This window comes from Sebastes fasciatus, chromosome 15 (assembly GCF_043250625.1).
Source record: "Sebastes fasciatus isolate fSebFas1 chromosome 15, fSebFas1.pri, whole genome shotgun sequence".
NCBI classification, from domain to species: domain Eukaryota; kingdom Metazoa; phylum Chordata; class Actinopteri; order Perciformes; family Sebastidae; genus Sebastes; species Sebastes fasciatus.
This window is the reverse complement of record NC_133809.1, coordinates 10877097-10890177: the sequence shown is the minus strand read 5'-3', so window position 1 is coordinate 10890177 and position 13081 is coordinate 10877097. Positions and strand designations below refer to the sequence as shown.

The 13081-nt window shown below is 41.5% G+C and overlaps 1 protein-coding gene across 3 annotated transcripts in view; it reads right to left on the bottom strand.

Moving 5' to 3' along the window:
* The window catches only part of fndc3ba (fibronectin type III domain containing 3Ba), a 108118-nt gene that overhangs the window by 27168 nt on the left and 67869 nt on the right, over nt 1–13081 (bottom strand). For all 3 annotated transcript variants that reach the window (XM_074660344.1, XM_074660343.1, XM_074660345.1), the window contains 10 exons: nt 11536–11594; nt 7340–7491; nt 7164–7223; nt 6870–7008; nt 6462–6515; nt 6020–6144; nt 4895–5069; nt 4240–4326; nt 2647–2782; nt 888–959 (listed from right to left, as the gene is read on the bottom strand). In XM_074660344.1, the coding sequence (XP_074516445.1) occupies nt 888–959; nt 2647–2782; nt 4240–4326; nt 4895–5069; nt 6020–6144; nt 6462–6515; nt 6870–7008; nt 7164–7223; nt 7340–7491; nt 11536–11594 (1059 nt within the window). The remainder of the gene's footprint in view (nt 1–887; nt 960–2646; nt 2783–4239; nt 4327–4894; nt 5070–6019; nt 6145–6461; nt 6516–6869; nt 7009–7163; nt 7224–7339; nt 7492–11535; nt 11595–13081) is intronic.

Here is a 13081-nt window from a genome sequence, read left to right as displayed (position 1 = left end):
CCAGGCTTAATATTATGGGTGCACTCGCCCCTCCATAGAACCACATCTGGATATTTCTGTATTTCATGTTTTGTCTGTGCTCTTATTACTGGATTAAAGCGGGGTATCAGTTGAACTTCATTGCACCAATGAGAAACACTGGAATCTGAATCTGATCAAATAACACCCACACAGGCGTGATAAAGCAGATGAGCTTTTGATAAATAATAACTGAGGATGTTCTTCTGAACTTTTACTTTTATTGTTGCTTATTTAGTCATGGATATTAAATGTTAGAGATAAAATCCTTAGCATTTGAAGCCAGGCTTAGCTGCTCTTGAAATATTTGAATCTAATAAGAGCACAACTGCAGTAGTTGAGGTGATAAATCATATCACATCCAGCTGGCTGAAAAGCACAGATTAAATTTGAGTTGCACACAAGCCCGCGGCTGAATTTACCAATTACATTAATCTAACTTGTGATTAGATATGTGCTGCTGCTGATCATCTTTTCATCATCAGTGATCTTTCACTGATAGAACATGAGCTTTTGATACTTAACACTGGTCTCCAATAAACAACTAACTCCTCTTTCTTTGATATGATTGATTGAATACAGATTCAAGACATTATGCCTCTTTCCTCTCCTCGCTAAAGAAACAAGAGGACATTTGGTTTCCTGAAGCGCATATTTGCGCAAATCAGAAAAATGCTGTGTGCTAAATTGATGCCAAAGAAAGAGTGAATTACAGCTGCTCTTCTTCTAAGTGAAGGTAAGTGAGAGAACGAACACACGGGAGAGAGGACGGATGGTACATCTTGAGCTTGAGGACTTAAAAGGCACTCAATTTAGCTGCTGCATGGACAGATGGACAGACGGAGAGAAGCACAGACATATAGATGTACCTTCAGAGCATCCCTCCGAGATCTCTAGCAGGTACGTCAGAGCCTCAGAGCCCCCGTTGTCCTGGGGAGGATCTGTTGGAGGAAGAGATGGACTCATTTTAGTTTGGGGTAAACATCATGAGCTGGAGCACAACTCAGAGGGATAAAACATCTCAATTCCCAACATGGCTTTTATGTCTTCAGGAAAAGGTGTAAAACAACTAAAATGGTCCAGTATCAGCACATAATCTATACAAAAATTATATAACACATATTCATAAGTCACCAGTTGAGACTTTTCATGACATTTAGCATCCTCATCATTCCTGAAGACGTTATACAAGAGCTCATAAACCGTCAGGTGCTGTGGCAGATTGTTCGTCTTTCAGACAAACAAAAATGATAATTCTCTCAGAGCACAGTCATCAAACTGTTATCAAATGTTTCAGTGGCAAGGGAGCTGGTTGGAAGTGGTTTTAGTTTCAATTCTTTTTGTATTAATCTGTATATAGTCTATTTTAAAGAAACTATACAGACATTATGATGTAACGGTAAGATAATACGCTATTAGGGATGATTCATTCTGAGATTACAGATAAATCAGCACTGCTGGAAACAACCTACTTGGCTGTGTCTCATCTCATACTTATCATATCAACACGGCTGCCATAATTACAGTGAGGCACACCCTTGGGTGGTGCTGTTTGAATAAATAAGCAAAAGTAACAAAATACAGCACACAATGAGGGAATGCAGTGCAGCTGTATCACTGTGAAATGGTAACGCTGTAGCTGCAGAAATCACACTCCTTACGATATAATAAAGACAATTGTTTAGCACTCTATAATGTGTTTATAGCTCTTAAGAGTCAAATCAATGGATGTGATCAAGAGACATACAGCAGATCTGTGCCGTGTTTGCAACATTAGAGAGAGGGCAAACTGCCCTGACTCCTGCTACTAACACAGGACAGATGGATGAGAGCAGACATGATGGCTTTCATGGCCGCTACAGGAACTCAGTTTCATGATAACACCCCAGAGGAAGCAGTTTATCAATGAATTTCCATCTTCCACAAATATGTTTATTTTGCAATATGAGTAGTTTTGGTACACTTTGATCACTTGCAACCGTTCTCTGCCCCGTCTCAAGGTCAGATTCACAAAAGATATTGCCGTAATGATATTACAGTGCAAACACGCCCTTAAAGTTGCAATTTGCCTTTTTTGTGTCCGATTGCAATTATCCATGTGGTAAAATTTGAATATTGCCTTTGCGCCAAGAACACATTAGGCAGAACAATGGCAGACAGAAAAAGAAAAAAATAAATTTTCAGACCGTGAGCTACAGGTCCTGACCGACGAGGTGCAGAGGCATTCCTCAAAACTTCAGGCAAGGAATTTAAACGTGACCAAAAGAAACCGTATTTGGAATTTAATATCCCAGTCTGTCAGTGCTGCTCTGAAGTCCAGTGCAGTTCTGGGTGCTTTTCACCCTTTACAAGTGCTTTGAGAATTACACGGTTCATTTTGTCTTATTTGTGCAGGTTTAGCAGCCTCAAAAGCCGTGCAATCCTTTTGTGAATTCGCCCCTGACAGTACTACAACATTTTAAAACATCATTATTATAATATTATTCCAATAACAACAACAACAAGAGAAGAAGAAGTCCAAGAAGAATAATTTAAATGTCATGTTTCCCTGTGTCTATTTCCACTGGCATCTTGCAAGTGTTTGTGTATTACACAACGTGCAGTTGATGTGTGGGTGTGTATCTTTACCCCATGAGACGGTGAATCCGTAGGGTGTCGCCGCGGTGACACAGGGTGTAGATGGAGGGCCTGGTTTGTCTGGATTGGTGGTGCACACCAACACTTCACTGGGACTGCTCTTTCCCTCCATGTTCGATGCTATGAGCTGCAGGAGAGGAAGAGGAGGGGGGTTGTGTGTGCGGATGGTATGGTGTGGGAGATAAATGTAGGAAAGAAGAAACAAAAAGACGGAGTGTGAGTAATAGGAGCCATTACTCTCTGCTCCTTCACCTTTGGCTCCTCTGCCTTCATTTCTCTTCAGTTTACTCCCTCCTTTCTATAGAAAATCTATTTGCTTTTGTTCCCAGATGTTCAAACCGGATGAACATCACAAAGAACACAGATGTGTCTCTGTGTGTGTGTGTGAGCATGCTTGTGTGTGTCTGACAGTGAGGACAGGTACACATGCGTGTGATAGTCCATGTGAGGTGCTGTTTGAGATGATTGCACCATAATACACAGTTAATAACAAGACAGGAATGCCCGCATTAATAAGAACGCAAACTCACTTACAGAGATCTAATGTTGGTACATTTTGTTTCACAATGTCCTCACATTATGAACGGCTATCACAGCTTTTAGTCGAGCCGAGCGGTGTTCTCTACTCGCTAATAGCTGGTGAATTGCCTTCTTTCACCATTGGTTAAATTGCAGTCTATCCCCGAGGCGGTAAAATGCTGTATTCCTTCCTGGATTGATGGATGGTGTATTACCACTGAAAATCACCTGGTGAGGTTTGTATCCTTGGAAACATTTAACGGAAAGAGAACATCACTGACTGGTAATAAATGAAGAACAATCTGAATATTATTAGGCAGACACGACGACTCCGGTGTTCCGAGCTTTGCACAAATGCAGGCACGACGCCAGGATTTCAATTTTGGAAGGGCCAAATTACAGAAGTTAATACTGTTGCCTTCCTTTGACGGTTTCCAACTGGTAGCCCTGCTAAAACAGAAATGACTGATATCATACTGTGGAAGGCGACTAGCCTATTATATTTTCAATGCCCATATACTGTAGCTCCGCGTCGTGCCAAACAATGCCCCTTAGCTGTTGTAAAATCATTGTAAATCACAGCCTCTCATGGATTATTGCTAAAATCTAACTCTCTGTCGACACAAAAGTAAGGAGACAAATAAAAAATAGGAAAAACACAGACAAGTATCGATCTTTTATTTACCTCTTAACAATCCGCCGGCCCTCTTTCAGAGGTTGTAGTGGGCTCAGTCTTAAAGCTAGAGTGAAGATACTGGTATCATATGGAACTAGAAAACCTAATTGATTGCTACCAACCATGTCATGTTGGCTTTTCGAGATGAACGCTAAACAATGCTCCAAAGTTGCACTAAATTTTGGCGAGGAAAAACTGGCATGGCCATTTTCAAAGGGGTCCCTTCACCTCTGACTTCAAGATATATGAATGAAAACTCTGAGATGAAAACTGTATTTTATTAGTGAAAACAGATGTTGACTAACTGCATAATTTGTAGTTGAAAAAGGACCTTTGTGACAACAAACAAACACACACACCAGCATCCACATCATCACGTTGTCACTTACCCTGAATTTATACTGTGTACTCCTCTTCAGGCCTTGTACAGTACAGGTCAAGTTTTCTCCAGTGTACTTTGGATGAAAGTCTGTTCCCTGTGGGTCATACAGATACAGAAACACTGTCAGTGTGTGTATGCGTGAGTGTTCCTGTCAGCATGTATTAGCTTAAGTGTACATTTTAGAGCATACGGATGCAATAAATGCTGACTTTTGCATTATATACACTTGTGTGTGAAGGAGTTTGTGGGAGAATTTGGTTCAATTTCCTCCTTGTTTACGTGCTCAATCAAATGCATATGCTGCGTGTTTCTGTGTGTATGCTTGTGTATTAGAGGAATTGCTGCTCTGTGCATCTTCTAAACTATTTTGCAAGCAATTTTCCATATTTACTCATAATCTGTTTTTTTAAAGTACATAGTTTCCTGGTGGAAAATGTTTATTCTCCTCTTGTGGGATTCAAGTGACTGACAGCATGGAGCTCAATCAAATAATGTTTCACAAAACCAGATTAAGGTTTCATGTTTACTGTGGTGGATTGTGTTGCTGCTGCTACGTTCAAATCTATAAGGGCTGTTTTGTTGATGTAATGTAAAAGAACCTGCGTCAGCGACATAAACTGTTTTCTATATAATATAGGTGTTTATATGTGTGCGGTACTCACGCTGTTGTCCTCCTGGATCTCGAGAGTGTATTTGAGCTGCTCCTCGCTCGGACTGCCCTCGGGACGCCCCCACTCCAGGGTCACCCAGGACACCCCCGCCCTGACCAGCCGTGGCGCCAGCGGCAGAGCGGGCAGGGTGCCCATGGTGTAAAACACCACCTCTGTGCTGAAGCCGCTGCACAAGACACATTTTATTCACATTTATTTAAAATGCTGAAGCAAATTATTAACTTTTTGGATCATTGCTTTTGCTGGAAAAGGGAGTGCTGTGCGAGAGCGAAGGGAGGCTGTGCATCATGAATTACAAATTCAACAGAGACGGAGAGAGGAGCAATTTTTTTAAAAAGTGAAAGGACGCTGACATGAGGGATCATTTGACGGGAGTGCAAGGGTGTGTGCGGGGTTGCAGGTGAGGATGGGGGACGTGGGGAGCACCCGGTGGAGAAAGCGAGAAGAAGGTTAAAGAGGAGCCGTGACAGAGGAAAAATAGGATATATACATGTCAGGAGCCAGACGGAGGAGGAGGGGGAGGCTAATTTGAGAGTAGCAGGAGGGAAAGAATTTGAATGTACGACCAGCAGTAGGGGTTTGAGAGGTCGGAAAAACTTTTCCCAAGCAAGAAAAATAGCCAGTAATCAAATGCCGTGCGAGTATGTGTGTCCGTGGCTTCAAAAGGGGAATTAGGCTGAAGGATGCATTAAGGCCGCCTCGAGTTCAGCCAGAGAGCTAATATCTCCACCCTCGCTGTAGCTCCCCTCCATCACCTCCTCCCTTCTCCCTGTCACCCTAACGACTGCAGGCGAGATGCTCCCCGCCGTAATGACAAAGAGGAGACGAGGCGAGAGAGGAAATGGAGGGAAAATGAGAGAGAGGAAGAGGACTCGTGTCACATGCAGAATAATGGCCACAGGTGGACTGGTGCATGTTCGTGTGTCTCTGTCCATCACTTTATCATGAGAATGTATGTGGTGGACGACACTGATACAATTTATTCCCATAGGTATAGTCTCACATCTGTCAGGACCTCATGTGAAAGGCTGTCATGCATCTTAATAAATCCATGCTCCTACAGTATATGAAAAAGGAACAAGATGATGTGTGCATATGCGTTTTGGGCAACAGTACCTTGTGCCAATGTCGTTGTGCGCAGCCACTCTGAACGTGTAGCCACAGGCGGGGAACAGTCGCGTCAGCTTACAGTGTCTCTGGCTCCCAAAGTAACATTCTCTGAAAACACTGTTCTTCTTTCCCTGCAGAGGAGAGACCAGACGGATGCGTAAATGGTAAGAAAGTAAGATAAGATAAAAACAGGGAGAGGAAAGATTAATTTCAATAGGAGATTAAAGAAAATAGATGAAGCACAAAAAGCATGAAAATGTACGAAAGGGGATAAGGAGAGTAGGGACTGACATGGATTGGAAAGGCATAATTCACACGTTTAGTACATCTTCTCCGAGGAGCTGGACGTTGACATCCGTTAAGTGACGTCTATGATAGGTATGAGTACTTTTTTTTTTTAAAAGGAATGACAGATGACGTGACATGTAAAGCGAGAGCGAAGACTCACCTCATCCCACTCGAGCAGGTAGTTTGTGATTTTGGATCCGTTGTCGCCTGGGGGCTGTGGACGTCAGAGAGACGGACAGAAAGATTAGTCAAGGATAAAAGAGTCCGACACCGAGACAGACAAAATACCTGCTGTGGTTTTATGATTGTCCTAATATCCTGTCTGGGTGACTGATGTCACTCTTTACCAGTGACAGTGTGAGCGGATATAAAAATTACTTGTGCAGAAAAAAAGGTCAGAGCAATGCAAGGATTTCTCTCTATTAGGTGCTGTAGGGCTGATAAAGTCAAGCTAGGAGATAAACCAGGTGAAGCGAAACATACTGTTGTTGATGTCGCTGTGATGTTTATTGGAGTTAAAATGTGTTACTGTGTGTCTTTGAGATGAGAAAGGAGTGTGTGTTTGTACCTTCCACTGTAGGGTGAGGGTGCTCTTGGTGCGGTGGGAGAGTTTGGGGGTTAACGGGATGTCGGCAATGCTGCAGTGTGTTTTGAACGAGCCCGCCTCCGAACACGAGCCTCGGACTGAGTTGTACATCACCGACACCCTTTGAGCAAAAACACACAAGACATCACATGTGCACTGCCAGATGAAGCTAGGATCTTAATATAGTAAAAAAAACACAATCTAACATATAGAACATTGGAATGTTACAAAAACACAGGTATAAAAGTAGTATAAAAAAGTCAAAAACGTCCTTACCGTACGTGGTAGTCTGTGTCCGGCCTTAGGTCTTTCAGATGATACTCCAATTCTTCGCCACTGAAACACACACACACACGCAAGCAAAGAACAATGTCACACCAGTGAACTCTGGGTGTTTCTTGAGGTGTATTGCAGCTGATGCGTACTCTTGTAGCTTAGAGCGTGTTCCCTACCTGTATATGAGACGATACTTTCCGTCTCGTCCTTTATCTGTGAGGTAGACCTCGTAGGAGCAGGACACAGGCATCCCGTTACTATGCCTGTTCACCAGCCCTGCCGGGGGGGCCCAGGACAGCCGTGCAGCCCGCGCCTGCACATTGGAAACCTGTAAGACACATAAACATATATACTAGGGTTGTAAATCAATTAAAATATTTAATCACGATTAATAGCATGATTGTCCATAACCCATCGCAATTAATTTCAAATTAATTTCACATTTTTTCTGTTCAAAATGTACCTTAAAGGGAGATTTGTCAAGTATTTAATACTCTTATCAACATGGGAGTGGGCATATATGCTGCTTTATACAAATGTATGTGTATATTTATTTTTGGAAATCAATTAAAAACACAAAACAATGACAAATATTGTCCATAAACCCTCACAGAAACTGCATTTAGCATAAAAAATATGCTCAAATCATAACATGGCAAACTGCAGCCCAACAGGCAACAACAGCTGTCAGTGTGTCAGTGTGCTGACATGACTATGACTTGCCCTAAACTGCATGTGATTATCATAAAGTGGGCATGTCTGTAAAGGGGAGACTCGTGGGTACCCATAGAACCCATTTTCATTCACATATCTGGAGGTCAGAGGTCAAGGGACCCCTTTGAAAATGGCCATTACAGTTTTCCCTCACCAAAATGTTGCGCAAGTTTGGAGCGTTATTTAACCTCCTTCACGACAAGCTAGTATGACATGGTTGGTACCAATGGATTTCTTAGGTTTTTTAGTTTCATATGATGCCAGTATCTTCACTCTAGTTTTAAAGCCCTAATATATACTATATGTTATATTCACAATTAAACCAAGTACCCGTGCACAAAATGTAAGGTCACATTTGGTCTATTCTACTCAGCAGTACTTCTACCTTCATGAATATATATATTGTTCTATCAAGGTGTGTGTTTTGCTATCATTTTGAATGAAGCTTTTGTCTGTCTGTTCATGTATGTATTCAGCTCTTATGTGAGTCTTTAAAAAGCAATGTGTCATTGAAATTATTACGCCAGATTCGACATCTCTTTCCGGCTCAACGCACAAGAGAATTCAAATGAACGAACAGGAGAAAGAGGGCTGCATGTTAGTGTGTTTAACTGTGTGCCTGCGAGTGCCTGCATGTTTATGGGAGTTTAGCGTGATTTAGCGCAGTCTGCCTCTATTCCAGACTCCACTTCCACTGAATAGGCGATGAATGCGCCTTGAGGGCACTGCAAACCACAACCATGCCCAGACTGTCTATGAGGAAGACAGACAGGAAGAGACGGAGAGACAGACGAGTCTGTTTATTGAGAATTCTGATCATAATGATTAGGTTTTATGAGATCACATCGCTGCGTCCGCATGTCTGAGAACGCCTCTGTCTTTGACGGCAATTTATGCAAAACTATGAACACTCTTTCATTCTGTCAATCACTTTGCTCATATACACAGTGTGGATACATAAATAAAGTTTCCACTTAAAGTGAAACATTGCAGATTTTCAACCGGCTTTGTATGCTATGGCAAAAGTCCGCTGGATGACGCCGGTGACCTGATGATGAATGCAACAACAGTTTGATATCCATAACGGCAACAGAGAGAAAGACAAACTGACAAAAGGCAGAAAGAAAAGAACACGAAGAAGCAAGGAATGACAAGAAAAAGAGGATGAAAAAACGGAGATAAAGAATGAAGGACACCATTTAGAGGTTTGTGGCCCTCTCGCCCTTTGACCCTGAGAGACAGCCGGTTCATCATCTACAAAAGGATTTGCTTGACAGACTCTGTCACACAAAGGACGCTGAAAGTTAGACGGTGAGAATCAGTCCTCGTCTTCTGTTCACTGCTTGTTTCATCTCTCCCGTACAATGGCTGCATTTATGTACATACTAAGGCTGCCACGATATCAGATAACGATATTATCGCGATATCTATAGAAAATTTAGAAGAAAAAAAATGATGCGATCAGTCAAATTCGTCTTTAACTTTGTTAATCTCGTTATGAATTAGGGTGCTTTCACATTAGGGACCCAGGCCTGGATCCGAGTACACCTGACCCCAAAATCCAGTTTGTTTGATTAGTGTGAACGCTCCGTACCGCACTCTGGCACGGTTTGTCGATCCGTACTCGAGTCCACTTGAGAAGGTGGTCTGGAGTACGGTTCATGTGTACTCGGGCACAGTTCGCATCAGGTGTGAAAGCCAACCGTACTGAAACACGGAAGTGGACCGCTTTTTAATGCGAGTAACGTTAGCAGCCAGCGAGTAGTTGTGAAAGGGCTGGCTTTTTACAACGCCGCAAGTCTCATCCGAAATGTTTATACACAGCTTTATTTAATTTATATCTTATTAGCATCATGACAGAAAGGTCAGGTGTAAAGCTGAATGACGGAGGGATTTAACATTATTTCGGTCATGCACATAAACCTATAGCAACACTTTTCTAATACTAACTTTTTATAGTGGTGTTAAAATAAAAAGAATATTGTTCCTGGTTAATTAAATTTATTTCATGTCTTTTAACCAAATACCCGTAAATCAACTGAACAAGAACGTACCATCTATTGCATGGCACATTGCATACTATTTCCGGTGAAATATTACAGTATTGCAAACGTTGGACACTACGGCGGCATAAGTATCCCACAATGCAATGCGGTAGTGACGATAACGATCATAACAGACGGACAAGATGCATACTACTGTTTATTCACACAAAAGTAAGTTGAACGATCGTCCACATATTTGGTATGTATTGCATAGTATTTGATTTTGGACGCAGCTGACTGGAAGTGTACCAAAGCTGTTGCCTAGCAATGCAATTCTGTTGAAACGGTCTATTCTATACCCTCCTCCTAAGTGACACTCTGTAGGGAATGCTATTGGGTAGAAATCAGTTTGGGAAAACAGCTTTTTCACTTTAACATAATTTGGCGAAGTAATTAATCGGTCTCTGCTCCATAGAAAGGAAACAGGAATATTAATGAACCTGCATTAACATCTTAATTGGTGTAATGCCTTACTGTGAAAATCAGCCATAATCAAATAACCATGTAAATGTAGACAGTGCCTTTGAGGTGAAAAGTTTTTCTTTAAGCACTAAGAGTAAAAGAGTACAGAGAGCCTTTTCCCTGCATACTTCTCTTTTAGCCCCCCACTGCTTCTCATATTTCAATTTAGCTGAAGTAGACGCGCCTCCCTGCTATGAAAGCAAACGATACAAGCACAGGAATGATATTGTGAACATTTTTATACGAAGAACTTTCTCATATAAGCTGTGCCTCTGCGACACCTGTTACACCTGGTACACAGCTGAATCCATCACGACGCACTTTTGCTGTTGCACAGAGGATTGTAAAATTGACTCTGTCCTATACAGTATAAATCCATACCACACTCCTGCCTGCAATAAAGACGCATTAAAGTAATGGGGTGTCAAAAGTGACAGAATGTCACATCTGCAGTTCATGACACAAAATAGCAATCAGTGACACAAGGAGATCTCTAAATTGTCCTTCCTTCCCTTCCCTTTTCTTTTCCTCCTCAGTACCGACTATAATAAACTGTCACTTCACTATCAGTGAAGGGTTGATTCGAGGTTATGAGAGCGAATAAATGGCTACTGCACACTTCTAATCTCCTGAAGGGCTCAAAAGTCTGACCTAACCTCTCATCAATCCGTTCTCTCTGTCCGTTATAAACTCGCAGATATCAAATGGTCCAATTATTGGACAGCCTGCTGACCAAACTGCTTTAACCGGGAGCGAGCAATTCCTCTCCAGCAAACCATGTCTGCACGGCTCCAGCTCATTCATTCACACTCCCCTAAGGGAAGGAAAAAAAGCTGTTACAGTGTTTTTCAGCTGATAGGGGGAAGTGAATGGTGTGGACGAGCAGATGCTGCCCTCATGTGGCCAGTGTGAGCAGAGCTTAAATGATCCCTGTAACTGTTATTAAAGCCCTGAAAATCACTTCAAAACTGTTATCATTTTCAGTGGAAGCATTTTTATGTTAATCAAAGAGACAGGATGGAAATATGGAAAATGCATCAACACTCATGCCAGCTATGATTGCATCAGACAAGAGGTGATTGATGAAAGTGGTTAGGAGTGTGTCAGGTTTGTGTGTGTGCGCAGCTGTGGGAAGAGGTACGCATACCAACCTGTGGTTTGTCGATTGTAGACAGCATGTCTTGAAGTCGCTTCCCCTCTGAATCATGATCTGAGGAGACAAGAGAGTAATTATCAAAAAACAAGAAGAAGCTTTTTTTTTTAATGTACTTTAACAGAAAAGAGAGACTGGCACCAATCACGGGAGATTTTGTGCCACATGTGGGGTCATATGATCCATACATTTCTGAATTTGATTCTGACTTTTTTATTTAAATAAAAAAAAAGAAAACAAAAATTCCACAATCTTAAGTTTCAAAACAGATGCGCATTAGCAATTTTGGCAGCACTGCCGCTGAAAACAGGGCTGCTGATTGACAAGGAAAAGGTTTACAATTCCCACAAGCCGTGTTATTGTGATATCTTGAAGTCTATGGCTCATTATTGTCCAAGGTCAGCCAAGGTTTGCATCTAGATTGTCAAATTGTAGGGTGAAAGAGTCAGCTAAGATGCCTGATATTGTGTTAAAATATTCTATCCAAATCTGTGGAAAGCCTAAAATAGAGTAAAAACAGACCTAAAATGTGTTCTCTAATGGTGATGCAACACTTGTTTTCCTCAGCAAACCACTTATTTCTTCCCATCAGGTCATGATGAAAACAGCCCTTGGAAATAAGAACACTCCCGTGTTCCACAGAAACGAATTAGTCACGAAATTCCTGATGATTTCCTCGAGCAAATACAACGGGGATCACCAAGAAAAAACATGACTCATATTCCACAGTTCTGCTCTGTACACAGAAACTGTAGATTATATCTTCGGAGGCATTAGTTCATAGAAATCATGATACTTATCATTATTATGTATCATTTTCAATCAGCCGAATTGTCCCTACACCTGTGAATAATCATCCACATAATCACCTGACATCAGCCGTGTTGTTGCCGCCCCACAGCGCAGCTTGTTACGCATGACATTAAACAGAATACAATGCCATTACATAATGACCTTGTTGCTATACAATGCTGCTGCTGGATCGTATAACGCTACACACATACAAAGAAAACAGGATTAAGATATTTCTCTTATAGCCCTTTTTAAGTAGTTATATTTATTTCAACTTTTATTTATTTTTTATTTAACTTGATTATTTGATACAGATGCCATCAAATATAATGGACCAGATACAGCTGCTACAGTAAGTCATATATGTGGTACCAAAGAAGATGCTACACATTGCTTCCTGTGCAGCATAAAAAACACTGATCCTTCCAGAAAACATCTATCAGACATCAGGTGTTTAGAGGAGCAAATGTGAACTCTTTCATATCTTAAGAACAAGCGTAATAACTCAACGTATCCTCAACGCCGGCTCGTATGATATCTTGCAAAAAGTTATGCCACATTTTTCGTGCGTTTTTTCTACGAATGTCCAGCAGCACGTGTCAAATTCCCCTCGTTACATGCATACAGTCTTTTCAAAATAAACCTCCATCTTCACAGCAAACAACTTGGTTAGGTTTAGGCAACAAAACTACTTAGTTAAGTTTAGGAAGAGATTGTGGTTTGGGTTAAAATAACACTGGAAGAGGCGGAAC